The 27,189-nt window shown below is 34.9% G+C and overlaps 2 protein-coding genes across 4 annotated transcripts in view; one reads left to right on the forward strand and one right to left on the reverse strand.

Annotated features, from left to right (window-relative positions):
- LOC134530494 (peptidyl-alpha-hydroxyglycine alpha-amidating lyase 2) overlaps window positions 1–2,987 on the forward strand; it is a 52,986-nt gene extending 49,999 nt beyond the window's left edge. For both annotated transcript variants that reach the window (XM_063365358.1, XM_063365359.1), the window contains exon 10: window positions 2,216–2,987. In XM_063365358.1, coding sequence (XP_063221428.1) covers window positions 2,216–2,403 — 188 coding nt within the window. In that variant the 3' untranslated portion in view covers window positions 2,404–2,987. The remainder of the gene's footprint in view (window positions 1–2,215) is intronic.
- Window positions 1,779–27,110, reverse strand: LOC134530496 (methyltransferase-like protein 25B). 2 transcript variants are annotated; one of them, XR_010074829.1, is made up of 11 exons: window positions 26,968–27,081; window positions 21,111–21,223; window positions 19,459–19,879; window positions 18,526–18,674; window positions 16,189–16,318; window positions 15,250–15,422; window positions 14,401–14,545; window positions 13,982–14,091; window positions 10,761–10,948; window positions 7,465–7,800; window positions 1,779–2,411 (listed from the first exon to the last, which is right to left on the reverse strand). XR_010074829.1 is itself a non-coding variant. In XM_063365360.1 (10 exons), the coding sequence occupies exons 1-10, from the start codon at window positions 27,076–27,078 to the stop codon at window positions 7,709–7,711; spliced, it is 1,632 nt and encodes a 543-aa protein (XP_063221430.1). In that variant the 5' UTR covers window positions 27,079–27,110; the 3' UTR covers window positions 7,018–7,708. The 2 variants fall into 2 exon arrangements, 1 of the variants encoding a protein (XP_063221430.1); XM_063365360.1 differs by lacking the exon at window positions 1,779–2,411 and having other exon boundaries at window positions 7,018–7,800; window positions 26,968–27,110.
- Between the last annotated feature and the right edge of the window lie 79 nt (window positions 27,111–27,189).

Below are 27,189 nucleotides of genomic sequence, written 5' to 3' on the forward strand. Positions count from 1 at the left end.
GGTCAACATACACTGGTGCACATGTGTTTGTGTTGGGAATCCACCATTGCATACTGTCCAATAACTGAATTGTACAACAAATAATCATCTCTACTCATGAACACAAAACAAGGGATAATTTGGATACAATCTGTTACCGCTCGGGCACTCGCATCAATCCGGACCGTCTAGCCAGAAACAGCACCTACAGGAAGGTAATCCAGACAAAAGTGACAGTCTTTTGACAGACCTGTGGGAGCTCGTCATGTAGGACCAGATGAGAAATGATATTCCAAGGCAAGAGGATGAAGGAACTGGGAGTGCCCTTTAATTATCAACTTGTTACTAAGGTCCAAAACCATTGGCCTAAAGCAGTGTCAACCAACTAACAGCAAACAGGTCAAAGGAATCGTAATGAAAGTTCTGACACAGCGAGTATTAAAATGGACTAAAATGGAATGAGTGGAGGGGACATGGAGAGAGGAAGGCACTGAATTAGTGATCTTCACACTTGTTGCCTGCAAATAAGATTTCTAGAGAGTTAGTCATAGTGTTCTTCAATTAATACACCAACAGATATTTCCAAGGACCTTCCTATTTATTTGTCGTAACTCTGCATGCTCAGCCCTAATCGCTGTAGACTCTACTGTAGCCGAGAGACAAACCTATGACCCTGCTTGCGACAACCCGCAGCACTGCGTACCATGGTAAGGCTCGTGATGCCTTACAGACTCTATACTCTTACCTCTTACTTAGTAACCTTTCGATAGTATTGTGCTGGCCTGACATCAGCCCTCTCTACACAACACCTCGCTGCCTGACATGTCAGTGTTATAGAGAACAACGCACCAAAAACAAACAAACTGCGTAGTGGCGAGGCGAGGCGCGTGGTCAATGAATGAAGCTGCCGACGTGACAACTGAAAAATGCTGGTACTTCCACAAAGTTTAAACTAAACAATTCCTATAAAATTATATTCCCTTACATAGTTTTAAAATTATGCTTTTCAGTTGCTGCAGATAAGCATTTGTATGAACATTGTCACAAATTAAAAAATTGGTTGTCTGTAAAGTCGGTTTACGGACGATAGTTTAACGTGACGTCATAACAATACATTGATGAAATGATTGATCCAGAACAAAAGGAAATATCATATTCGGCCTGAGACTGAGCCGTAATAGGTTTTTGCAACCAAACCATTTAGGCATTAAAAATATTATATTCTTTGAGGAAGAATTTTTTTTTAATTTTTCTATCTTTTGCATGATAAAATCTACCTCTGCATACTTTTATGAATAAAATTGAATAATTTTTATTGAATTATCACTATTTTGTATGGATACAAAGGAGTGAAATGAAATGTGCAATTGAATTAATAAATTTACTTTTATTTGCATTCATTCAAATATATTTATTACTTTTGAAATGTTCCGTGCGCCGTATTTATTTTTACAAGTACAAAAAAAAATTCGCAGCTACCGGGTTTTGAACGGACAACCTTTAGTTTATGAGTTATGTGCGCTATCCACACACCCACGAGGCCATTCTAAAGAAATGTGGTTTCAGATGTTATATATATATATATATATATATATATATATATATATATATATATATATATAAATTTTGTACACCAAACTTATTTATAATGTGTTACAATATTTTTTTAAAACATTGTGCAAAAGATCCCGGGTGTAATTTGAATTATTATGTGTAACTGTAAAACACCATTGTTGGTTCAAAACGTATTTGAATTTTGAACATTACTTTTAAATAACCGTACCGATTGTACTGAAAATCGGTGGACGATCGTTAAACTACATAATATTAATAATTCAAACGACGATAATATGATTGAAAAGTCAAATCGATGGTTGTTCTAATCGAGTGGAAGAGAGATACCACGCATGAGTACAATGAGCATGAAGAGAGATGCCACACATGCGTACAATGAGCATAAAGGACACATCCGTAGTGGGACATCCACAGTGGGACACTTTTTCGTGCGTGCAGCCGGGCATTCATCGATTTATTAGACGTCACGTCAAAAAGAGCACAATACCAGTAGAGAAAAAAAAAAGATAAAAAAGATTTGTGTTGGTTTTGGTAGTTGGTACTGAAAGGAGCTTAGTGAATATAAACTGGCCTGAGTGTGCATATGCGCATGTGTTGGACAGCTTGCGGGTACTTGAGGGCCAGCAACCCTGGAGTTACAGGTGCTGTTCTGCTTGTCCAGGCTGTGCTTCCGGGGGCTACAGCGAACATCGTGACCGCTGGGAGTTCCCCGTGCCGCCCGTCGAGGGCTTCAAGTTCTCTCAGTTCCTGGACCGGCACCAGGGCTTCGAGAAGGTCAGCACGGAGGAGAGCGACGACGAGGGTGCGAGTGGCATCGCCATGGCAACGCACCGCGCGCAGTACGCGTAGTTGGACCGCTGAAGGACAATTTCCAGATTCTAAGTAAACTGTGTTCGTATACCAATTTCAGGAGCATAATTTTAATCTTAATGTTACAACCACAGTACTACTGTACAGGAAAAATTTTATACAGTTTGGAAGTTACTCGATAAATATTGTGTTCCAGTATTTTCCCCACGAGTCAGGAGTGCAAATTTCTCATAAAGGCACTCAAAACAATTCTCCATAAAATATATTTTAAAAACAGTTCATAAATGTTAACAACTCTACACTATCAAACAATAAAATTTAACTAGTACTAAATATTAAAATTTTCCAATACCGAAATTATACAATATATCAATAATATAAGCAAAATGAAAAGTTATATTTTTATACTTAATTTACACGGAGAGTAAAAATTTCAAAAATTATATGTAGGTATCTGTTGCCTAGTCCGTAAGGGACACTGAATTGTCTAAGTCCATGATGCATGCAAGATTTACACAAAAATTTCTTAGCAGCGTGCAGAATACATCTGTAAAAATGGATAATTTTGCTTTTACTAGTCCAGACACAATAAAAAAAACTAATAAAAAGTAGAAATTTATAAACCAAGCATTATATTGTTGTATTATCCCAAATATGACTGGTAGGTAGTCACCTGTATGTATCCTTTAGTGTTAAATTACCATATCGTCAAGAAAATCTAATGTGTATAAAAACTTTGTTATTCCACCTCCAAGCAATTTTTAATGTTGTTGGGATAATGATAGACACAATGGGATCAGTGATGAACTTAGTGGAAAAAAATACAACTTATATGCACTCAACTACGAGTATTTCACAAGTATGTGACATATTAAACCAAATTTCATTTTTTGTTTAAGATCAGTGGAAAGTGATCACACTAAGTTTTTACCATAGTAAAATTCAAGGCAGACAAGCATTTTTACTATAACTTAGCAGTTCCAATTATTTTTTTTCATATAATTTACTGGTCATTAGCTACTTTGTTTCAGCTCCCTAGTTTTTATGTATATTTGCAGCTCACTAGGAATGTTGGTTCATAATATGTTGCTAGGACATAGAGCTAAAAGGACAATAATTTGGAAAATTGAGTGTGTGCTAACTACTACACGCCCAAGCCAACTGTGATCCCGAGGAGGGGAGTGACGGGAGCGCTAGTGTCGCAGTAAGAGAGGGGTGGGGAATGAGGAGAGGTTGGCAGTAGGGGAATACTGTTAGCTGTGGAAGCAAGGAGTATACACATGCGTTCATAAGTGTACGCAACGATGGCCATGAAGCGCAGTCGTGCAGTAAGAAATGTTGTGATAAGGTGAACGTACAGTCGTATGAAACACCGAAACAGTGTCTACGAAGATGTCACAGTGTGTACCAAAGTGTGTCACAGCATCACATCGTACCGTTTGTGTTATAATAATTATTTCACTCAGCACCATATTTAACATACATGTCGGTATACATTTGCCTATAATCAAAGAAAATATTGTTTGTGTGATTAATTAATGAAAAAAATGCAAGAATCATTTCAACACAGTTTCGTGCATAGTGCACGTAACAAACAACCACTCAGCCATTTAGTTCTTCAGTTCCTGATATGTTACCATTGGAATATGTGCTGCTGTTGTCCGAAAAGTCCCATTCACTGTCAGCTGGACTCGCCAAAGTTAACAATTTTCTCAATTTCGTGCTCCATTAGACAGTCACCTGTCCAGTACTCTGCTTCTGTATGTTTTACATGTAAAATAGCATTTTGCCATTTTTCTTTGGTGATGCTATTGATTGCTTCTGTTGTGATGTTTTCACTGATACGTGATGATTGAGCGACATTTTTTTCAGCAACACGTGATTTCACAATGTTCCATACATACTCAATAGCATTAAGCTCACAGTGGTATGGTGGTAATCTTATTACTTCATGCCCATGTTCTTCTAACATCTCATCTATGCAAAACCTGGGAGGTGGACGTCGACCACGAACGAGCTGGAGGAGTTCACATTTTGTCATATCATTGTCATGCGGAATGTTGTTGTTTTGTAACCATTGGATGATATCTTGTTTTCTTGTACCGGCTGTTGGTGGCTTATTTAACTGAACGGAATGATAAGGGGCATTATCCATTACAACCATCGAATTAGCAGGCAGATTTGGAATAAGCTTATCTTGCACCCATCTGGAAAAGTAACCGGCTATGTAACTGGCTATGTATAGTTTTGTGTTTTGTTGTACTGCCCGATGCCATTTGTCAATACACGTTATATTACAGTCACACACGCTTCGAAACCTTGCTCCGCTTTCAAAGGATCCGTGAAATACTTGAACAGCGATACTCCCGTATCCGCGCACTGTGTCGTGACTTATGGTAACAACTCTACTTGCCGTCCCACCCGTGACGTGACGCGCTTCGACCCTTGGGGAGGGAGGGGACAGTGTGGCGGATGGGATGACGGCGGAGGGAGGGGTCCGTCTGACCTTGGGTAGTTCACATTTTTCCCGGGACCACAGTTGGCTTGGGCGTGTAGTAGTTATATCATTCTCATTTCCCCAAAAAAACTATTGTACAGGCCTGTCAAGAGGGAGGGGGCAGGGGGCCAAATCCCTTGGGCCAGGAACCGGGGGAATGGGGGGGAGGGGTTTGAAATTTTTTTTCCTATGCATGGGTTTATTCTGATAAGAGTATTGCTGAAATAATATATTTTACTGGAAACCTTACACGTTACATAACATACACTGGTCACATTACAGTTAGGGCCACTGTAACGTTTAGTCTTATAAGTTTTTTGACATCTTAGGGCTTGAGAAAAATTATAAATTTACTAATGTGGAGGGGGCCAGACAAAATTATTTTCCCCTGGGCCCTCAAGTTGACTGGAAGTGTGCTCACATACATACCAAAACTACCATTCTAAAATTGAATAAGTTAAAATTAGGTATGAAAATGTCATGTGTGTGAGAATTAAACAGAAAAATTGATGTGGACTGTATTTATACGTAATCAAACACAAACACAGCAAACATTTAGCTGCATCAAGGGAAGTCTCACTGTCATGAAAGCAATGAATGCTCCACCTCGATGAGTATTCATCCTCGTTGGTTCTTGTAAGAAACTGTTGAGAATGCTACACAACAAACCACTTATACCTACCTTCTATCCAAGATCAACAGATTAATTGCTTATTAGGAGGGGGGGGGGGGGGGTCACAAATTAATTAGGTCTGGAAGGTTTGATACGAACCAAAGAAAGGCAGTAGCAATGTGGTTGCAGAAAGCTTAACTGCTAGGGCAGTGTGAGTGTGATGTACATCTGAAAAAGTCTGTGATCAATTGATTTATTAACGCTCCAAGTTCCTCAGATTCTCTGTGTGGCTGAGATGGCTACGTAGTTACCTATACATTTACAATCAGAAAAACACAAAACTTGCATAATTAGAATGTTCATGTTTGTTATGATCAACAATTTATTATTCTATTTGTTACTGTCATAATATATGTTCACCTACACACTGAAATTTATGTCACAATATTTTTTTTAATAAAAAGTTTTCAAAATAAATCTGCAAAACTACATGAAACCTAGGAAGCAAATTCTTGTAGTACTAGGTAAATGTGTGAAGTTGCAGCTTTTAGAAATTCCTAAGTCAAATAATAACTAAGTGAAAGGTGGTAATATTATCAGCTACATTAATAATACATAAAAAATTTGTAAAAATTGTAATTTACATATTATTAATGTAGCTGACTTAACCTAATTAAAAGTTTTATTTTAGTCACGATTTGTATTACCATATCCCACAAACCACAACTACACATTTATGTAGTCATACCAAAATTCAAACAAAAAGCAATGGGAGAAAAATATTTTGTATTTAAAATTTTATAATCATTCCTTAAAATGTTTCCACAAATTTGAAAAGCATCAGATAGCTTTTCTAACAGAAAATGTTTTCTAGTGGTAAATAAATGGGCAATGACAGCCAGCTATGATGAGTTAGCTTTTCAACATGCAGTACAAGAGTAGCATTGATTTCTTGAGTTCTAACTCAAAATCTGCACATCACAGAAATAATAAAAAACTGATAACGTTCAAACAATTTTATAGTAAAAAAATAATCATGTAAGGATTCAATTTTCAAGTTTCCCTAGTAAATTAGTGATTGCACAGTACACAAACATTTTTTTAAGAAACTTTTATCTGCATGTGTTTGAGAAACAAAAATCTTTTTAACTATTCTTACCCCCACAAAGTGGCTTCACTATTTTACGTAAGTGTGCATATGAATATTCTGCACTATTTATATATAAACATGATGTGAATATAACTAAATTTTGTCACTTTTCTGTACAGATTTTATTATGAACTGTAAAGAAAAAAGTGTAAGTAAATAGATATATGCAAAGTGTTCCATGACAATCTATTAACAGTGAAATTTTAAAAAGCTATGATCTCTTGTACATTGAATATTGTACATACAAGTAAATATAATGTGTTTAAAAATGTTCTCAGCACAGTATCTGGCTACCATGAAAGATCAAATATATAAACCCTAACCCTATTGTGTTTTAACCACGTATAGAGCTTAAGGCAGATTGTGTTACCACTTGCACAAAGTACACACTCATTTCATAAGACCCTGAAATACATATGTATGCTGTTTTGTAATGATTTATCAGCATAAAGTGGTGTACCTACTATAGTTATAGCATTATAGGCATGATTATATGGTGAATAGTGATAAAACAGATAACAGCCAAATTAAGTCAATACACAGCCAACCAAAATGGAAGTAAATAACATTGCATAACACCGAAATGCAGCAAAATTCACCTCAATTACCTCATTATAGCTATTAAAATAAACTATTTCATAAATGTTAGTTTAGGTTTTTATTTATAAACCTAAAATGTTATGTACAAAGTAAAAAACATTATTTAGTTTCTAATTTCTATACATAGTTTATTCAAAGTAAAGTAAATAAAAGCAGTTTATAGATGATACCATACAGTTTATAGAGGAACATCAATATATATCATAGTATTGTTTAATGTACACATTTAAAGTGTCTTACCATGAGTTGTAGAAGCTTTTGATCAACGTAATTGTGCTTGATATGTACTTATTGTTACATGTGTTTTAATTTTTCTTGATGATAAAGACAAAATCCACTATTTTTAATGACAAAATTTCCTTTCTTATAACACCATAAAATCTTGGCTTTAACCATAGTATAGTTTTCAATTATCATAACATAAAAAAATCAAATTCTAATGACAGTTTATTTATAAAGTTATAAAATAAACAGCACTAACAAGTCATAAAGAGTATAGATCCTTTGTAGCAATAAGCACATGGTTTCTAGGAGAGAGGCGTGGATCGAAGACAGGAACCAAGTTGCAACTTATACCTGTAAAATATGTTATAAATTACATTAATTATTTAAACTAAAACTTAAAAATTAATATAGTAAATACATTGTAAAAAATTATAAATGTCAATTACTATTCATTTTGATTTTTCACTTCAATAGTTCATTTAAATAGGTATTTTCAGTTATAAAATAAAATAATTTCACATAGTCATACTATACATTAAAAAATAAATCAAAATAACACAATCTCCAAAATTATTAAAATACTATTATATTTTTTGAAAACATTAAAAGGTCTCAGTAAATGTTTCAATATATCAAAAGTAATCAATTTAAAATTTAATCTAACATATGAAGCAAATAACTTCCAAAATAATTTACAGTATTGTTTCATGTACAAACATATGAATTACTATGTATTTTACATTTATTATGCAACACAATACCAGTAAATTATCAACACAATTCACTAACTAAAAACTACAATATGTATTTAGAGAAATCATAATTTTTAATAGATGGAATAAAATTGCACAGTAATGTAAATTCTAAATTTCAAGAGCAGGTTTTCCTTCGTGTGTGCAACTTACCTTATTATAAATGACTAAGCATTTATCTCTAGTGCAAAAACTATTAAAATTATCTATATACATATAAAAATGAATGTTCTTTGTTTGTCCTATTCCTATACCATTCATCCGATTGCAATGAAACTTTGGTGAGTTGTTGTGTGCATGCCAACACAACCATTTTACAATAGGTGTGTATTAAATACACATGTGTGTATTTAATATAATTCAGCAGCAGTTAATGCCACAAATTGGGTACAATTGTTCAAAATAATCTTCCGAAATTGGTTCCAGAACAAAACAAAGCGTATGACATAATTATGTATGCAATTACAAACCAAAGTGGCAGATGTATTTTCTAGATGCAACCAGAGGTACAGGCATAACTTTTCTCATTTCACTTATTTTAGCAACCATATGACCACTAAAAAATATTGCACTGGCAATCCCATCATTTGGAGGCAACTCTTTTGGATGGTGGCTAAACAGTGCTTTCAGCAATGAAACTGCCATTGAATATGCAAATCATTGAGACACCAGAATGCAATATCAACATAAATCCTGAAATGGATGAAGAACTCCAATCATGTCAACTCATTATACTGAATGAATGTTCTATGGTGCACAAAAAGCATTGGAAGCGCTTCATACACCAAAAGATTTGAGAAGAAATGAACAGATCTTTGGTGGCGCACTCATTTTACTATCCAGTGTTTTTCAACAAACTCTACCAGTTTACCACATTTAACAGCCGTTGATGAACTTAATGCATGTCTCAAATATCAGTTTTATGACGACACATTCAGAAATTGACTTTGAAGAACAATATTTTTTAACTACAACATGATGCATCCGCTGAACGTTTTGCAAAACAACTGTTGGGAATGGGAAAATGGCAATCAATGAATCCACACAATGTCTCACATTGCCAACAAACTTCTGTAAAAATCACAGCAACCATAGACAAATTGATTCACAAAGTTTCTCAAATATTGCACAGAATAACAAAAATCCAGTGGCTCAGTGCATGTGTTATAATAGCAGCCAAAAACAATGATGTCAATGCCATCAATTTCAGCATTCAAAACAAAATATCAGGCGAAGCGACAACATATAAGTTCATCAATTCTGTAATGAATCCAGATGAAGTTGTCTATTATCCAACTGATTTCTTGAATTCACTTGATTTGCAAGCATGCCGCCGCAAATCATCTGAGTTAATTTCAAATGGAAAATTTAAAGGAGATGATGTACTGTTGCCACGCATCCTAATGACTTCAACAGACATGCCAGTTGAATTTCCGGTGCAACTCGCATTTGCAATGACCACCAACAAAGCATAAGGACAATCACTACAAGTGTGTGGACTATATTTGGAAAATCTATGCTTCTCACATGGACAGTGTATGTGGCCTGCTCACGCACCAGAAAACCTTCTGATTTATTTGTGTATGCACCAGATGGAAAAACAAAAAAAAAAATGTGTATACAAAAGCACTTCAATAAACAGAATTAAAACACAAAACCTTTTTTTCTTTGAGTAAAACAGCACACAGAGAGAGAGAGAGAGAGAGAGAGAGAGAGACAATTTTCTAATAATGATTAATTAACAATAAATATTACTAACTGTTTAAATACTAAAACACAATTAAGAAAAACTGTGCATGTTATTGTTTCTTCAAACAATTCTGCCATTTGGAACACGCCAAATCTCTGAAGTGAATGAAATATAAAATTCATAACAGGTAGTGCTATCTATGCAGGAAAAGCAGGGAATGTCTCAACAGCACTTTCTGCGCTGCTATTTTAACAAGGAGGAACACAGGGTGCAGGTAGCAAATATAAAATTTAAGATATTCACAGCTGACTGTATAGGATACCTATATCTATTTTCTGAAATAAGCGCATGTGCACACTCTTGTCTTATTTTTTCATTCGTCATCATCTCTCTCAATTGTATTTTTTTTTTTTTTTGGCAGGGAACGAACCATTGCACATAGAGGACAACATAAATAAGTCCAGCAAAATATACAGCATAATGGTCTCTTTATATCTATTTTGCTACGTATTTATTCTTTGTCCTTTTCGCATCAGAAACGTTTCAAAAACAATGTTACACGAAAATGTTGCATTAAAATTCTGCCTTGAAATTTTACTCTCCTCCGATGCAAAGAAGTTTCACTTCAACATATATATAATAATATTATAAATAATATTATAAATAATATATATTATAAATATATATGTTCTTAGCAATATACATAACACAAAAAAAATTTCTCAGTAGTTTCAGAATATCAGCAGTGGCATTTCCTGCAGCTGACAGTTTTCAGAATGCAGGCGGTGTTCCAGTGATATACTGAAGTTATAAACACCAAGATAAGCACAACATGTTAGCTCATAGAATACAGTATGTATAACACATACCTGATTCTCTAAGGCACTGCACACGATCCAATAAGATTATACTTTCTACCAATGGAGCGAGCAAAAGCCGCAAAGAATAGAAAGTTACCACTTTTTTCCATTGATTTAGATTTTCCAAAGTTTCTTCACTGCTAAAATCTTCTACTGGAATGTTGATGTTCAGTCTCTCTGTGGCTGCTATGCAGTACCTATTTACAACATGTATAACAAACCATGTATCACTAACTGCCAACAAGCTAACAGTTTTTTTTTAATTCTAATGAAAACTCTCATCAAGTGGTTCCCAAACCTCTTAGAAGCGATATAGACTTTACCAGAACAATGGAAACAGAAATGTTACTTAATAAGGAAAACGTGTGTTTTAAACTTTTGAGCAGGCTATAGTAAAATTCACTACCTTCATTTCCAGCACAATATTGAAAAAAATGAGCAAACAAACCAAGAGTTAATGACAGAAAATAAGCAATATAGCCACTAAATGTCATCCCTTAAGAGGCCACTCCAGTGTTTCAGGGGCACTACGCAACCCGCGTTAACCTCATAAGATTCAATGCTATTTTCATTTTGCTTATAACTAATTAACTAATATAGATTTTGAAATGATGCTTGCTTGATATGTAAGACAAAAATGCTCTTATCAAAGCCCCTTTCTTCAAAAACGTGCATAAATTATGGTTCAAACCTAGACAATACACTTATGCATATTAGTAAAGATTAGTATAAAACCATAATTTATGCTCGTTTTTGAATAAAGGGGCTTTGATAAGAGCATCGTTGTCTTACATATAAAGAAAGCATCATTTCAAAATCTATATTAGTTCATTAGTTATAAGCAAAATGAAAATAGCATTGAATCTTATGATGTTAACGCGGGTTGCGTAGTGCCCCTGAAACACTGGAGTGGCCTCTTAAGGAGCCCCACCTATCTGGGCACACATACATTATGCAGAGCTTCAAAAGAAACCTCGTAATTTACAAACTGCTAAAGATATCAGTGTGATCAGTTAACGAAAAGCATTTATGAATTCATTGAGGGCTGATGAACAGTTGTGTTTCCATATTTTGTTTTTAATATGTATTTTTAGAAGAGTGAAAAAGGCTAAAACCATTATTTTTAGAATAATTTTTAGGCATGAAACTCCCAACGCAGATTCTTGAAAGCACTCAAGGGACTTCATTAAATCTTTATTTTCATTTCTACACCATATAATGTTATGGTTACCGCTCAAATGGCCTAGTTACCCCATGCACGGCCTTAAGGGGAGAGGACTTGGAGAGTCTGAACTTCCACCCCTACACCTTTTGACCACAACTTAACACTTAACTCGATAATTATGGTGGCATGAGGAAAACATTAGTTTGCAAATAAGCTGGTTTGGCTAAAAGAACTAACCTAATTAAAATCACGTTGAACCATTTTATTCACAAACCTAAATCTGAGCAACATCAAATCCATTATGTAATAGTACATATGTACATACTTCAGTTAATTTACTTTAATAGTATTTAACAATTTAATAACATTTATTGATGGGAAGAAAAACTTCCCTCTTACATTATCAAAAAAGTATTTAAAATATATTTTATAAACTTATTAGTAACTTAAAAAAATTACAGTCCACGTGCATTGCCTTCTGTATTTATAGTTACGAAGAAATCATAAACAAAATGGAGGAGAAAAAATTAGAGTAAAACAGAAACACATTAATGGTAACTTACACCTCATCAATATCATTCCTTTTAAAAAATCTGATTTGAAATATTCATATTTGTGACAGTTGATTAATGTAAATTTTGTACTTAAAGCATTTGAAATTATCATTACCTTGCAGTATATAGAGGCTAATTTACAAAATTTTGGCACGGGACATGGTATGAAAAAAATTGAAACAGAACAAATTTAAGTATGTACATAATTTTGCCACAGAAGCCAAAAACATTATGGTGTATTTGAAGCTTTAATTTTCAAAGAGACTAACAGCATCTTCAAAGGACAAAGACATCTTTATTGTTCTGTGTGTATTGAAAATATATTGACAGCAATATTATTTTTACTACATTTAAAAAGAAAACATTAATATCCCATTGCCAGTATTTATTTATTTTTTTCCCTTAATACATATACAGTAAAACCCTCTTAAGAAAATCACACTTAAGAAAATTTCCTGCATTTATACACACACACACACACACATACATAAAACAGATGTGCGTGTCCATATATTTTTCCTTGCAGCCACAACTAACCAATGGAGAGCACTTGTATTTGTGTGTGGTAGTAACCTCGAATTTCCCATCGCATGTCGGTACCTGTGGTGGTGTGGGAGATATGGTGGTTTAAAATGGTTGACCTCTTGGCATTCTCATACATTTTGACTAAAGTGTTCTACAAAATGTTCAGAACCTCCTATAACGTTCGGGATTTCTACAGTTTGATGTGTGGGGGCCTGCGAATTGACCACCGGCCACTGAACAGCTACCACCGACACCCTTCACTGAATGTATTAGAATTTTCTCGAATGTACTAAAATTAACTGGCCACCAAACACCCACTATTAGCCACCAAACACCCACTATTGGCCACCAAACACCCACTATTGGCCACGGAACACCAAACCACCGTCACTGAACGAACTACAATCGAGTGAGAATGTACTAGAATGTTTTCGAATGTACAAGAATAAACTAGCCACCAAATACCCACTATCGACCACCAAACACCTGTCACTTAACATACTACAATTGTGTGAGAATGTACTAGAAAGTTCTCAAATTTATTGGACCGAAATGAACTGCACAGATGTACCACAAAGAAATCCAGCGAAGTGGAGTGTCCTCAGCAAGTAAGTTTAGAAAATTTTGAACTTTACCCACTAGCAAACAATTTTACTCTTTTAATAAGTTTAAATCTAAATTTCTAAATACCTTGAGAAACTTCTAATCAGGGATTTACTGTAAATGTACTTAACTACCTAAGTCATGCTTATTTTCATAATTACTGTCAAGTGTATGCTTACGTTTGAAAACCTTGAAATTTGTACTCAAGTAATTTCACAAACCTCAACATGAAATCATTCGGCTGCACGAGAAAAATACATGGAATTTTTGTCACCTACATATCTAATGCTAGCCCATGGTTACCCTCCAAAACATCACCAGGGCAAGAAAGGATTTTTATGGAGAGCCCACTCAACCTCGATTAACATAAACTGTACACTCACTGAGCAAACGTCATCTGGTTGTTGTGCTTAATGCTCCTAATGCCACTGTGCCGCAAATGTGGCCAATGTTTCACGATTATCCTTTCCAGTGCAGCTCTGAAGCAGTGCACCTGCAAACAAGATTGTCAATAATAACACAAAAGTATATTCATGTTTGTTAGGATGGAAAATTCTCAAATTTCAGATAAACACATAACAGTATAACATTTACAATGTTGCAGAATACTCAATGACAGTTCCAGAACAATCATTGCTGTACAAATTCACATAGTTACAGACTATGAGAGGATACCAAAATGCATTAAAAAAATTTTCCTTGCGGTGGTTCTTCAATCTAAAGCAACTTCCAAAAATTTCCACAGCAATGCATCAGGCACTCCGATTCTTGATTAATGTATCCAAACACGGGTTCAACGTACCATCAGATCAGAGTACTTGCCGGAGGCAAGACGTTCAGAGTAGGCCTCCACAGCGTGACAGGACAGTTCACAGGCCTCATAACTCAGATCGTGATGTTCTCGGGAGACAAAGTCACTCAAAGGGTAGCCTTGGAAAGTGGCCTGTCTGAGGAAGAAACATAATATTGGTAGCAAGAGAAAAGTGCCTAGTAAATTTTATCTTCAGATATAACTCAAAACTAAAATATAAATTTTTAAATTCAAAGTAAAATGATAGCCATAGATATACAATAGACACCTAAATTTTTAAAAAAAAACTTTAAAGGTAAAATTGGTGGGCAGGTGATTTAAATAAACACAATTTAATTTGACAGGTAAATTTTTGATAACATGAATACAGTAAATATGCATAGTTCTGGTTGTCTGAAAGATCTAAAATGGGACCACATCCACAGTATGTTATCATGTTCACCACGTAAGGGACACATGACCCAGTTGAAGACTCTCACTGTGTGATATCACCTGTGTGGGACACTTAACTAAATTCCCCCATCACACAATTCCACAAAGACCTGGCCTGCTCTCAGCGTCAGGCAAGCTTAGGAATTTAATGCACGTGTAAGGCGTCCCACACACACACAAACACACACACACAGCCAAATGGTCAAAAAATAGCCCATGGATTCAAGAATGCACATTTAATGCCGGCATTATGCTCCTACAAGCTCACTCTCACATCATAGAGACACCCTACTGTACCATGTGGGGTCTCCCAATGGAAAGCGGATGACTAATTTTAACTTTCAAACTGTCCGCAAACCAGCACGATCTTAACACGGAACACGTGTTTAAAACTCACTCTGTACTCACGGGCCTTGGCTGAGCTTCATGTAGCAGCAGCCGACAATGTTGATGAAACTGGCACCAACGCAACTCTGAAACAGTCTCAGCAACATGGGTCCCAGGTCTCCACACGGGTGTAGGCCCACTATGCCAAACCTGAGCTCCGACGGAGAGACGTTACCAAATGCTTTTGACAGCGTCTGCCAACAAATCCAAGGAGAACACTGAAAGAATGCTGTGCATAACATTGATATCAATAAAGAATCTACACAAATTATAACACACATTTGTAAACTAATGAAAAATACACATATAAGAACTGTCTAAGAATTTTTTTTAGCTATAAAGAAGAACTACCTACATCCTGAGTTGGATTATTGTATCAACTAGCAACCAGAGACAAAATATTTCATTACAAAAACTTTTTCTTCAAGCAATGTTATCAGACTAAATTCTTACATGGAAAAAGCACAGCTAAACCTGTCATCTGCTAACTGAAGTTCCGAGACACACAGAGAGAGTTAACACCCCCCCCCCCCCCCCCCCCCAAAACCCAAAAAAAAAAAAAACAGAGAATTAGAGATGATAATTAATATACTAGTTCCACACCAACTATTAATAACTATTCAGTGCTCTTTTACTAAGATTATAAGTTGTTTTAAACATTTTAGTTGACATAATGTTTAGAAAAAATAATTTTAGTGAAAATGGAAGTTATTTGGTCTGCTAAAAAGTGTGATTTTTCTTACTGAAAGATATCTTTTTCCCGATTAAAAGAGTGAAATTTAATTAAAAAAAATAATATTTTTTTTAAATCATATATTATTCTGTTAAATTCTCTCCACAAACAAAATACTGATTTTAAGTTGTTTTTTTTTCAGTCTACCTTGATCATAACTTATAGATACTAATGCTTAAAAGCATCACGAAAATGAAAAAAAAAATTGCAACGGCTTAAGAACATACACTGACAAACTGCAGTGGGTCTATGCCTGAGTGCAGAGTGGTGTTCAGGTGCACCGGCCGAGAGAGCCGGGAGAGATCCTCCGCAGAGAGATACTTGGACAGAGTCAACTCCAACTCCTTATCCAGTTTCCTGTGAAAGATTATAAGAAGTTTAGCAGGAAAAAGTTCCAACATACTAAAAAAAACAGTCCCTACATCATATGTGTGTTTTAAAGTCTAATATAAATAAAACAGTTGATTTTGAGTTAATTATGAGGCAGATTATAACTGTTAAATAGTGAAACCCATTTAAGAAAATTTTTAAACCTAAAAAATATAAACGCTTACTAATCAGGACAAATAGTTACTATTAAAAACAGTTAAATAATAAATTTAATTGGATTGATAAAGTGAAAATTATATTCATACTCATTAGAACAGAAAAAATGCTAAAAGGAGGTTTATCTTACTAAATTTTACCATAGCTCAAATTTATATAAAAAAAAAAATTTTCTTAATTTTAAGTGCTTAGTGTTCATAACATAGGTAGGTATATAATGCAATGACACTGTGAAATTAAAACAAAAATGGAAACTCTCTACTTAATTATCTAACTTTTGTCAAAAGACTGAAGAAAATTAACCTCAAAGAAGTCAAATACTCATTGGGCAAAATCAATGAGTGACGTGAAAGAATCTACTCTGAAGAAAAACTGGAAAAACAATACCTCAAAAAATTATACCACTGGGGAAACTGAAAACTAAGACAAATTTCAAATTAAAATGTGTTATTGGAGATTTTGTTCATCCTAGGCTGCTGTAATCCCCATTAACTTTACTGTCCCTACTTCTAAAATCAACCATTCAAAAATATCACAGCTGCATAATATTTAATGGGGTTTAATGAAAGTAAACATACAATGCCTAGTATTACTGCATATGCCATTATTAATGAGCTAGTTTAAATGTTTCAATTCTTGTTGACTATTAGGGAAAAACAGACGGATGAGAAACAGTGCAGAGTAAGCAGCGATGGGAGTGCACATGCCGGGAAAACAAGACAACACTGAGAAAACCCACTGAACACAGCAAAATCCACCAAGTTTCCACTCCCAAAAAAACACGAGTTTGACCCTGGAACATGAATCGCCTTGGTGGGAAGCAGATGAATTAGTAACTGTGAACAACAATTTCGGAAAGTGAAAAAGGTTGAAATATAAGTTTTCACAATCCTAACAGGTATTAAAAATATGCTATTTAAAATGGCACATGAGGGGCATTGGTTTTCAAAAACTTGAAACTGACATCTGTTTGAAAGTCGTGCCAGCTTTGAGACGTCAGGCGTTGCTCGCAGCAGCTGCAGCAGCCGGTGTGCAGAACTGACACTCGGTGTGTGGTTGTCGAACAGTAGTAGGCAGAGGGAGGCCTCGGAGGTCACGGTGCAGGTCTCGGACGGTCACAGTGGTCATAAAGGTCGAGAGATGGGTTTAGTGGTCGGCGACGAGTACGGCGGACCCGGGTGGAGGGGTGTAACAGTTTTGGGGGCGCCGGTATGAAAGGAAAAGTCCTGGAAGGTGCTGAGATGAGGCTTCTGCCGGCGGGTAACAAGTTACCGGACTGTCCACATCCAGTGATCCCAGGACGGTGGTTCAGTCGTCTGGTACACAACCATAAGGGTGGCCAGTGTGGATACAAAACTATTTTCTTTTTGCATATCAACGAGAGAGGGCACAACTCGGGGCTGTAGAAAAAAAGAGCTTAAATGTTACGCAGCTACATCATCACATCCAGGATGAGTCCATTGCATTGGGGGACAGAAAACAGATGACGTCATCACCGGCAGTAACGGCCTCAATATAACCTGTGCAGCGGGCGCCCGGAACACTAACTTAAAACCCAGATGCAGACAATTAATATGATAGGAATTATTTTCACGTAATGTAAAATGTATATTTATGCTGCTGTAATGGATAAAGGCCCAGAATAGAAATTTTTACTTTATTTTTTTTATCACCCTATTATTATTTATTATATTGAAGGCTCTCTTAACTTTTCCTTTTTTATTAAGTTGTTAAGCCTGATAGCAGGCTTAAACTAGCTTTGTCGCTACTCTGTCCATAGAAGCTTGTAGCTCATAAATGGGATAAGATCGAGATATGAAATTTTAACCAATGGAAGCTGGTGTAGCCAGAGAAAGTCACAACAGCGCCTTCATGTAAAACTTATTTTCTTTCTGTGTGACTTTCGAATAGTACCAGCTTGTGAGAAGTTAAGGTCCTGATTTTCATTTCACTCAACCGTGGAAATATACAATACATAATGAGACTAGCAAAGAAACGAACATGAAATAGATGCACACCTTGCCTGGGCTGACAAGCTCTTCTGTGCCTCCAGGCAGCACACTCTCAGTCCGAACCTGTAGGCCAACATTCGAGCCAGGTGGCCTACGCCAGCCCCCACGTCTATGACGTAGTGGCAACCCTGCAGCTCAGCAGTGCGGGCTGCCACCTGCACAACATCGCAGGTCACAGTTTCCTTCCTTTCCACAACACTGTTTTTTAAAACATTTATTGGTTGGTATCAAATAAGTTGTGATATAATAAAGACTTCTCAAAACCAAAAATGATCTTGCAATCAAAAAAAAGCCATCAATGACTGGTAAATGTGTGACATGAATTTTGAGAATAACTAAGGCTGTGTGATATGGAAGTAGTAGCTATATGAATAACACAAGTTTAGTTTACTGCACGCAGTAGATCATTGTTCAGTTTTTACTAGGTTGGACAAAGCTACTGTGCAAGTAATGATATAATATGAACAAAAATACAATTATTAATTATAGAAATAATAGAAATAATAACAAAAACTAAAAATGACTTGTTTACACTGAATATTATTTCCCAAAGAAAACCATTTTATCTATTTATTTATTACATTAGGTGAACTGAATATGGGTAAAAAAAAAAAAATGTACAGAATGATTAACAGAAACCTATACTGAAATCAACATTCAATATAGCAGGTGATAATAGAACAATTTAAATAAATCAACTATTTATGTATAAACCTAAAATCTCGGGAATTATTACATATTATTACTATAAAGCATATGCAGTAATATGTGAACTCTAGTGCCCAAATTTAAACACTAAATAACCTTTCTAAAATTCCTTAACTATTTAACTCTACAATTTTACTACAAATTAGGTATGACATTAAATTAAATATTACCTTATCACAATCAATTTTATTTAAATTTACATTTGGTAAAAGAAAAGAAAACTCATCTAACCTGTGCCATCTTGAAAATCTCATGACGTTTCTTTGGCTTCACATGTTTCTCAAAGACACGCATGATCTTTGAGCTTGACGTACTTGAACTCATCAAGCCCGATTCTTTACTTGCCAAATCGTCTTCATCACTATGGACAATGCACCGAGCTTCCACATCATCTCCGAGATTATTTACGTCGTTACTTAAGTTCAACCCATCATCTTGAACGAGCCGAGGAGACGTCTCGCACCGACCCAGGCCCGTGGTGTCCACGACGCCACGCCGGCACAGTCTCTTGGTCAACTCGGAGCAAGCCTGGCAGCTCGCGCAGTCACAGCGAAGCCACTGCAGCCACGCACCAGTCCTCTCTCGAGGCAGCACAAGAGTGCGCCCAGCTGCCCGGAACGCCAGCAGCGAGAGAGGCCACACCACGCCGTGACTGCGGGTACAGACACAGTGACCGCCATCACTACCTTTACAAACTGAGATGACTGACTGAATGAGAGTTTAACGTCTCAATGATGTTAGGATTAGACACAGCGAGGGATTCGATTGAAGCACTGACGGAATGTGTGGGTGGGGAAAAGGGAGTACAGAGAAGACGACTCCCTCGAGGAAACATTGGCCATGCTTCCCACTTGTGAAAAATCCAGTCTCGACCTTGTCGGGAAGGTGAGAGATCTTACCACTCAACCACCGCGGCATCGGTTGAGAAGACGCAGTGCGGAAAACAAATAATGTAAAATTATTACTGTCAACAAGGGTCACATTTTTTAAGTTATGGCATTTTATTTACTCTGCCAAGTCTTAAGATACCATTGTCAAATTAAATAAGTTTCTAGACTCTGCTGGTGCCACTAGACACTGCTGGTGCCAGTGTAACAGGACGCAGACAGGTGAAAGCATAGTCTACATTGTTTTAACTTTGATCAGATGTTTATGTTATCAGGGGACTCTGTAATTACTTCCAACTATTTCCAACAGTGGACAATAATCACTATTATTTAATGTGTGTCTCCTGACAAAAACTAATTATGTCATGACTTTACATGGTTAATAGAAAATTTTTCTAAAAGCTCTGTTTAGATCAACATTCAGTCTAGTGTACATTCTGCCTCATGCCAAAACTAACATTGCTTTGAGTCCAAAACCAAACATTTCATTCACACGACTCTGAGAAACTTTACTAAATACAAATAGGCCTATGAAGTATTAAAACCAATTCAACAAGACAACCACTTGTTCACCAATGACAAGTGAATCTTTGAATTGCCTGCTCTCTGGTAATGCTGCGACCTGCAACGCACAGGATCAGTTAGGACATCGGTGCCAATCTGTGGGCCCGCTTGCCTCAAGAGAAGATACAACCTGTACAATCCTGAAACGAATCAGCACATACATTAAGACTCACTGATGTGAAACAAGTAGCAATCCCGTACTGCCAACTCTGTTATCCATTTGATCTGATACTGTGCCCTCTGAATGTTTTAACATACGTAGTTTCAATTTATTACCACAAGCACTTGAAAGTGCTAATTTTTTGTTAGTAAGTGATTTTTTCCTACTTCACTGGCATATCTGTTAATACCAGACTTTCCATTCCACAAATTCATGATAAGAAGAACGAACCAGACCATGTAACTGTATCATCGTGCACAGGTAATACTTACCACTGTGCTGGTTCAGAACCCAACAATCCACATAGCTCATGAGGCTCAACGTTATTCAGTGTCTCCCTCCATGTTGATGGAAGTTTGGCCCAGTGGTCATCCACAAAATAATCCTGCAAAAAATGTGACACACTAGAAGAAATTGTTTTATACTGTGAGTACAAAAAGTGCTTAAAAAAAAGTATGCCAGAAAAACAACTTTGTAGCATAGTGTGTGATATAGTATAACACAATCAAAAACTTTACAATACTTTATTTTAAGTGATACAATATAAAAGTATATGGTACAGTTTTATTCTTTTTAGTTAAATATATTAATAAAAATTTTAACGGCACTTTTTTTTCCATTACTGTACTGGTTCTATCACTATTTATTTTTAAATGTGAAAACATCTTAGCTCTCTGTATATGTACAGCATTTGGTAGGAGTAATTTCATGAAAGGAACGGAAGTCAATTGAAACGGAAGTGTGTAAACACGGTGCTACCATCGTGGGAGTCTCAGAAATACTGAAAATATTGGGGACCCACGTGATTCATCCGTATAAATTAAGTTCGCAAACTTCAGGGGGTGTTCTAAGTGATCTGGTGTGCCAAAGTAAACTTTATAATAGTACAACTATCCTTGGATACTTTATGTAATAATTTACAGTCATAAGATAATGACACCTTAAAAAAATAACCCTAACAATTTGGACAATCCTTAGTTAATATTGAACTGTAGAGATAGTGCAGCATTCGTCATTCTGTAGACACACAAGAAATTGTTAGCCTACATATTTTCGACGACACCATGTTTAACATTAGAATTTAGTGTTAAATCTTAGGTGTTGAATCAGCTCAATAAGGTTAGGGTTTGTGTCTATGAAGAATTTACAGACTCATTTCTGTCATTTAAGCAAAAACAAATATACATACATATACTTAGTGTTATAATATGTGTTTTAAAATGTTTCAGGGTAATTTTGTTTTAATATATCTAATGGACTGTAACTTTTAGTTTGAAAATACTTAAAATATAGCAATGCCTGTGTAATGCTTTAGAGGACAAACAAAATGTTAAATATCTTTGACAAAATATTTGTTATAATAATAAATGGCTAATAAATTATAGGTATTTTTAAAGTTGTGATAATATCTTTTTATGACTATTCAAGTTTACAAAATATATTCCAGAATACATTCACTACCATAAAGTTCACTTTGAAACACCAATATGCTTAGTACATCCCCCAATGTTCGCTAAAATTAATATATACAGGTGCATGTTGTCACACGTGGGTCTGCCATCTCGATGATTTCGGCTCATGGCTATAGCAGTTTCTGCATGGATGCACATTGGGCTTTCAACCTGTTAAATTTCTGTTGTACAAGTGCACTTATTTCATTGCAGTTCTGGTGCATACTAAATTTTCACCTACAACGCACCTAAAGAAATATAACCTCCAAAACACATTCAGCGTTGAGCCGTTTACATGTGACGCGTTCGGTACTATTGTTGTTCGGCTAACCCTGAGAGATTAGTAGTAGCCTACCATCTTGATAAACATAATTATAGTTAGGTTTTAAAAAGGAGAAAAATTTTAACTGTTTTTCCCTCAAATAAATACTTTTCATATATTTATCATGCTCTGGATTATTTAAAAAATTCTACATAAAATTTTGTGTCCTAGTTTTGTACTATAAGTTTATTTGCAACATGAGAACACATGAATTTGCTTTTATTGAGGTTATATGTTTACACATCACTGGTGAGAACTGAAAGACTCACTCACAATTTTTTTTTGCACACGCATAAAGCAGGCTAAATATCTTGCGAGCAGTCAGCACTGAGCTGAGGGAGCCAGAGGTAAGTGAGATAGAAAGGAAAGCAGGGGTCTGGTCAAAAAGGTTGAAAAATATCCTTGGGCACTCAATCTTGCAATATGTTTGTCCTGCACTGTAGCTTATATATGACACAACTTAAAAATTTTCATGTTGCTACCTTTCGTAAATAAAATAGTAGAATTCCAAAAACTGTTTTCTATAAAACTAAAGATGTTCTGCTATTCCCCCTGAATCAGGATGTTTTAAATACCTACTGGTTCCTAAAAAATTACAGTTTACAGGTTACATTAAGTAGCATGTACAGTGATGTGGTCACCATCATTGTGCTTTAACGAAGCAACTTAATTCTGAGGCTCTCAATACATATGTACGTGTATATTTTGTATTTGGATTTTGTGATGCAATGGAAGGTAAATAAAAATTAAAAAATACATGAGTCCCAACTGCACATCAAAACCCAAGTGTCAACCCTTGAAAGGGATTTGTTTTAAAAGTATGGAGGCGCAATGCACCGAATTGTTACGTGCAATAGTACGTAACCTGACATAAAAAAGGGGTATGTCATTATTACATGTATCAAACATAATAATTCCTTTTTTACATCAGGTTACGTGCTCTCGCACATAACAAGTCGGCGCTTCGTGCCTCCATACTGCTAAAAAACAACCTGTCAGGAATTAATGCTCTGGTTTGGATGCACAATAGGGTCTGATCAAAATACACACATTTACCACAAAGGGGGGCTCGTGGTAAAAAATGGTGCCATATCCCCCAATTCTGAAAGTTGTGTGGTGTAACCAAGGGTCTCCTTAAATGTTTGCACCAAGCCGAATGTTGCACCATTGCCCAGTTTATTTTTTATTGACTAGTCTGTTCAAAATACACACATTTACCACAAAGGGAGACTCGTGGTAAAAAATGGTGCCATATCCCCCAATTCTGAAAGTTGTGTGGTGTAACCAAGGGTCGCCTTAAACGTTTGCACCAAGCCGAATGTTGCATCATAGCCTAGTTTATTTTTATATAGCAAAATTATGCTTGTTTTCATATTCGAATCTCAGTTTCGAATCTTACTTATCCTAATTAAACAATTATGTTTTTATTTAATTTTGAAGAACGGTCTTGCAAAACATTTTATTAACACGTATAAGTTCATGAACACACACACACGTGTGTGTGTGTGTGTGTGTATTCTGTTTTATATGCATTAATTTAAGGAATTGACTTAGGCAGTTGTTGCACGAAGGAATTTCTGTGTTTTTAAGGTGTGTACAATAATTATGGTACAATCCGGTAATTTTTCAGATTCGAATCTAACTTATCCTCAGTCTGTACAATGGCAAAGCTATAATTGTGTTATTTCATTAGACAGAACAGAATTATTTTTCAGTAGCATGTTCATTGAAGGAAACTGTTTCCATAATTACCACCATGTGGAATATTTGCAACAAAACTTTTAATGTCATTTAAAATATTTAAAGTTGTTAGTAGTTGTAAGTAATTTCTAAGGTGAGTTTTTAAAAAATTTTTGTATAAAGTAGTAAGTTATTGGTGATTATTTGATTTCATTAATATGTTTCAAAGGTTAGATTTTTACACATTGCCGATTCTGGCCACAAAAATAAGGTGTTTTGGGTAAAGTAGGCTACATTATTAAAACATATGTAATATATAATGAATATGTAAAACATAATTAATTTAGCTGACCTAACCAACCATTTACATATTTTGATAGTTTTAATGTAGCTAACGTAAGCAACTGTTCCCACCAATTCACTTTATTTTTAATGTTGTTAACCTAACAAGTATTAAACCAGAAGAAAATTTGATATATTAAAATAAAGTTTTAAAGAATTATTATGAAATGTGTCAGGAAGGAGACGAAATGTACATTGTTATTAATTCGGATTCTCCCCCCATCTCTTAGATAATTACAACAGCAATTACAATTGATGAATGGAATTATGTAAATTTAATTGAACCTAAGTTTGAGTAAATTTATGCTAGTGTAAATTACATGTCTACATATGTAATTTATGTACTTTTATTTAATGTGCTAATGTCTATTGCACTATGTGTTAAGTGACAATAAAGGATTATGATTATTATTTCTCTTTAAAAACCAAATATACAAAACTTTATCAGATAATGAATAGTAAACTATTTGGGTGATTTTATTATCGTGTTTCTACCATGTGTGGTTTTAATAACATGCTTACCCTATAAGTGACACAATGACAACAATATGTATCATCAGAAAAAATGGTACAGTTTTTAGTGTTCCTTTAGGTAAATATGTAGAGTAGCGGTATTTGCGAGAAAAAAAAATGCTAAAAATCTGAAAATACTTTTATTATATGCTCTTTCACTTCCTCTTTTCAAAACAACCAGCGGAGATAATAAATTCTAAATACTTTAAGAGATATTGAATTTTTAATTTTCATAGTTGGGCGATATTTGTTAAAAAAAATTTAAAAATTCCGAAATTACTTTTATTCTGTGCTCTTTAACTTCCTCTTTTCATTAAACCCGGCGGATATAAGAAAATACAAATATTTTAGGAGATATCGAATTTTTAAATTTTCATAATACCTGTGCATCATGCGGCCACCATTGTTTCTTGTTTACGAGTATGATTTTTTTTTTTCGCGACGTGGGTGAACGACTACATCATTTTCTACTAATAGCAAAGGAATTGTACCCGCCTCTAATTTAGGTGAGTTTTTAACGTTTCAAATTTTAATGTTTTATTTTTGTTATTTGGATAGTGTTGCGCAAGTAATAAGTAAAAAAAAAATTACGTGCGTTCCTACTGTTCATCCTTTGTCCCGGTTTGTTTGGTCAGGTCAGTTACATTATAAATACTTTAAAATAAACAAACCATTTAAATTAATACACATTATTTATAATGTCCGCTTAGTTTGAAAGTATTTATAATGTAACTGACCTGACTTAATCGACCATTTTAGTTCCTACTGTTCATCCTTTGTCCCGGTTTGTTTGATCAGGTCAGTTACATTATAAATATTTTAAAACTAAACAGCCATTAAAATTAATTCACATTATTTTTAATGTCGGCTTAGTTTGAAAGTATTAATAATGTAACTGACCTGACCTAATCGACCATTTTATTAATTACGCATTCACGAACACACAGCAAAATAAAAAAAATGTCGACGGTCCTATGGTTGCACAGGTCTTGTATTGCAAAATTAAAAAATTCGATATCTCCTTAAGTATTTGGAATTTCTTATCTCCGCCGGTTGTTTTGAAAAGAGGAAGTGAAAGAGCATACAATAAAAGTATTTTCGGATTTTTAGCATTTTTTTTCACAAATACCGCTATTTTCGGAATTTGAAATTTTTTTTTAACAAATATCGCCCAAATATGAAAATTAAAAAATTCGATCTCTCCTAAAGTATTTGTAATTTCTTATCTCCGCAGGCTGTAATAAAAAGAGTACGTAAAAGAGCATATCATGTTTTGACGCTAATCCATACACTACATATTTACCGATATTATTTTTAATTTACGTTTATTTTGAAGTATTTATAATGTAACTAACCTTACCTAATGGAAAATTTCTGTTATTTAGGCATTCACGCACACACGGCAAAATATAAAATGGCAAGGTCGAATGATTACATAGGTCTTGTATTGCAAAATAAGAACGACGATATCTCAAAAAGTAATTGGAATTTCTTATCTCCGCAGGCTGTATTGAAAAGAGGACGTTAAAGAGCATATAATGAAAGTTATTTCAGATTTTTAAAATTTTTTTTGACGCTAATCCGTACACTACATATTTACCCATTATGTAAGTATTTGTCACGAAAATGAGCCGAGACAGCGCTTACTTCAATCCACTTACCATTAACATTTAGTAAAAGTATAAAATTAAGGAAAATACTTCTACCCTCTCAAAAGACAATTAAAAATACATTTCTTTTAAAAAAAACTGTAGTGTGTATACATTGATAATACTAGATACATGCGACTGAGAACTTAACAGACAATTACATAAAACTTACCAGTACAAATGAATCAAGTAACCATTTATAATATTCCACAGTTTTTAAACTATAACAAAGTACATAACATAACCTACATTCGTAATGCAGTTTGTTATTGTTTGACATCATAGACTGTCATCGACTGAGATACTATAAATAAATGAAAGAATTATGTGCATGAATTTTTTCTTAAATATTATGGAGGTATTACTTCTTAAATCCATTAGAAAAATTATGTAG

The sequence above is a fragment of the Bacillus rossius genome, chromosome 3, assembly GCF_032445375.1.
Source record: "Bacillus rossius redtenbacheri isolate Brsri chromosome 3, Brsri_v3, whole genome shotgun sequence".
NCBI lineage: Eukaryota > Metazoa > Arthropoda > Insecta > Phasmatodea > Bacillidae > Bacillus > Bacillus rossius.

Bases quoted from the DNA above. Each gene is read 5' to 3' on its own strand.
- LOC134530496 (XM_063365360.1), bottom strand. From the start codon at position 27,078: ATGATGTCAAACAATAACAAACTGCATTACGAATGTAGGTTATGTTAT. The intron at 15,423-16,188 runs GTATGTTCTTAA...ATTTGTTGGCAG, and splicing joins ACCCACTGCAGTTTGTCAGT to ACGCTGTCAAAAGCATTTGG. The intron at 7,801-10,760 runs GTATGTGTTATA...CATATTTTACAG, and splicing joins GCAGTGCCTTAGAGAATCAG to GTATAAGTTGCAACTTGGTT.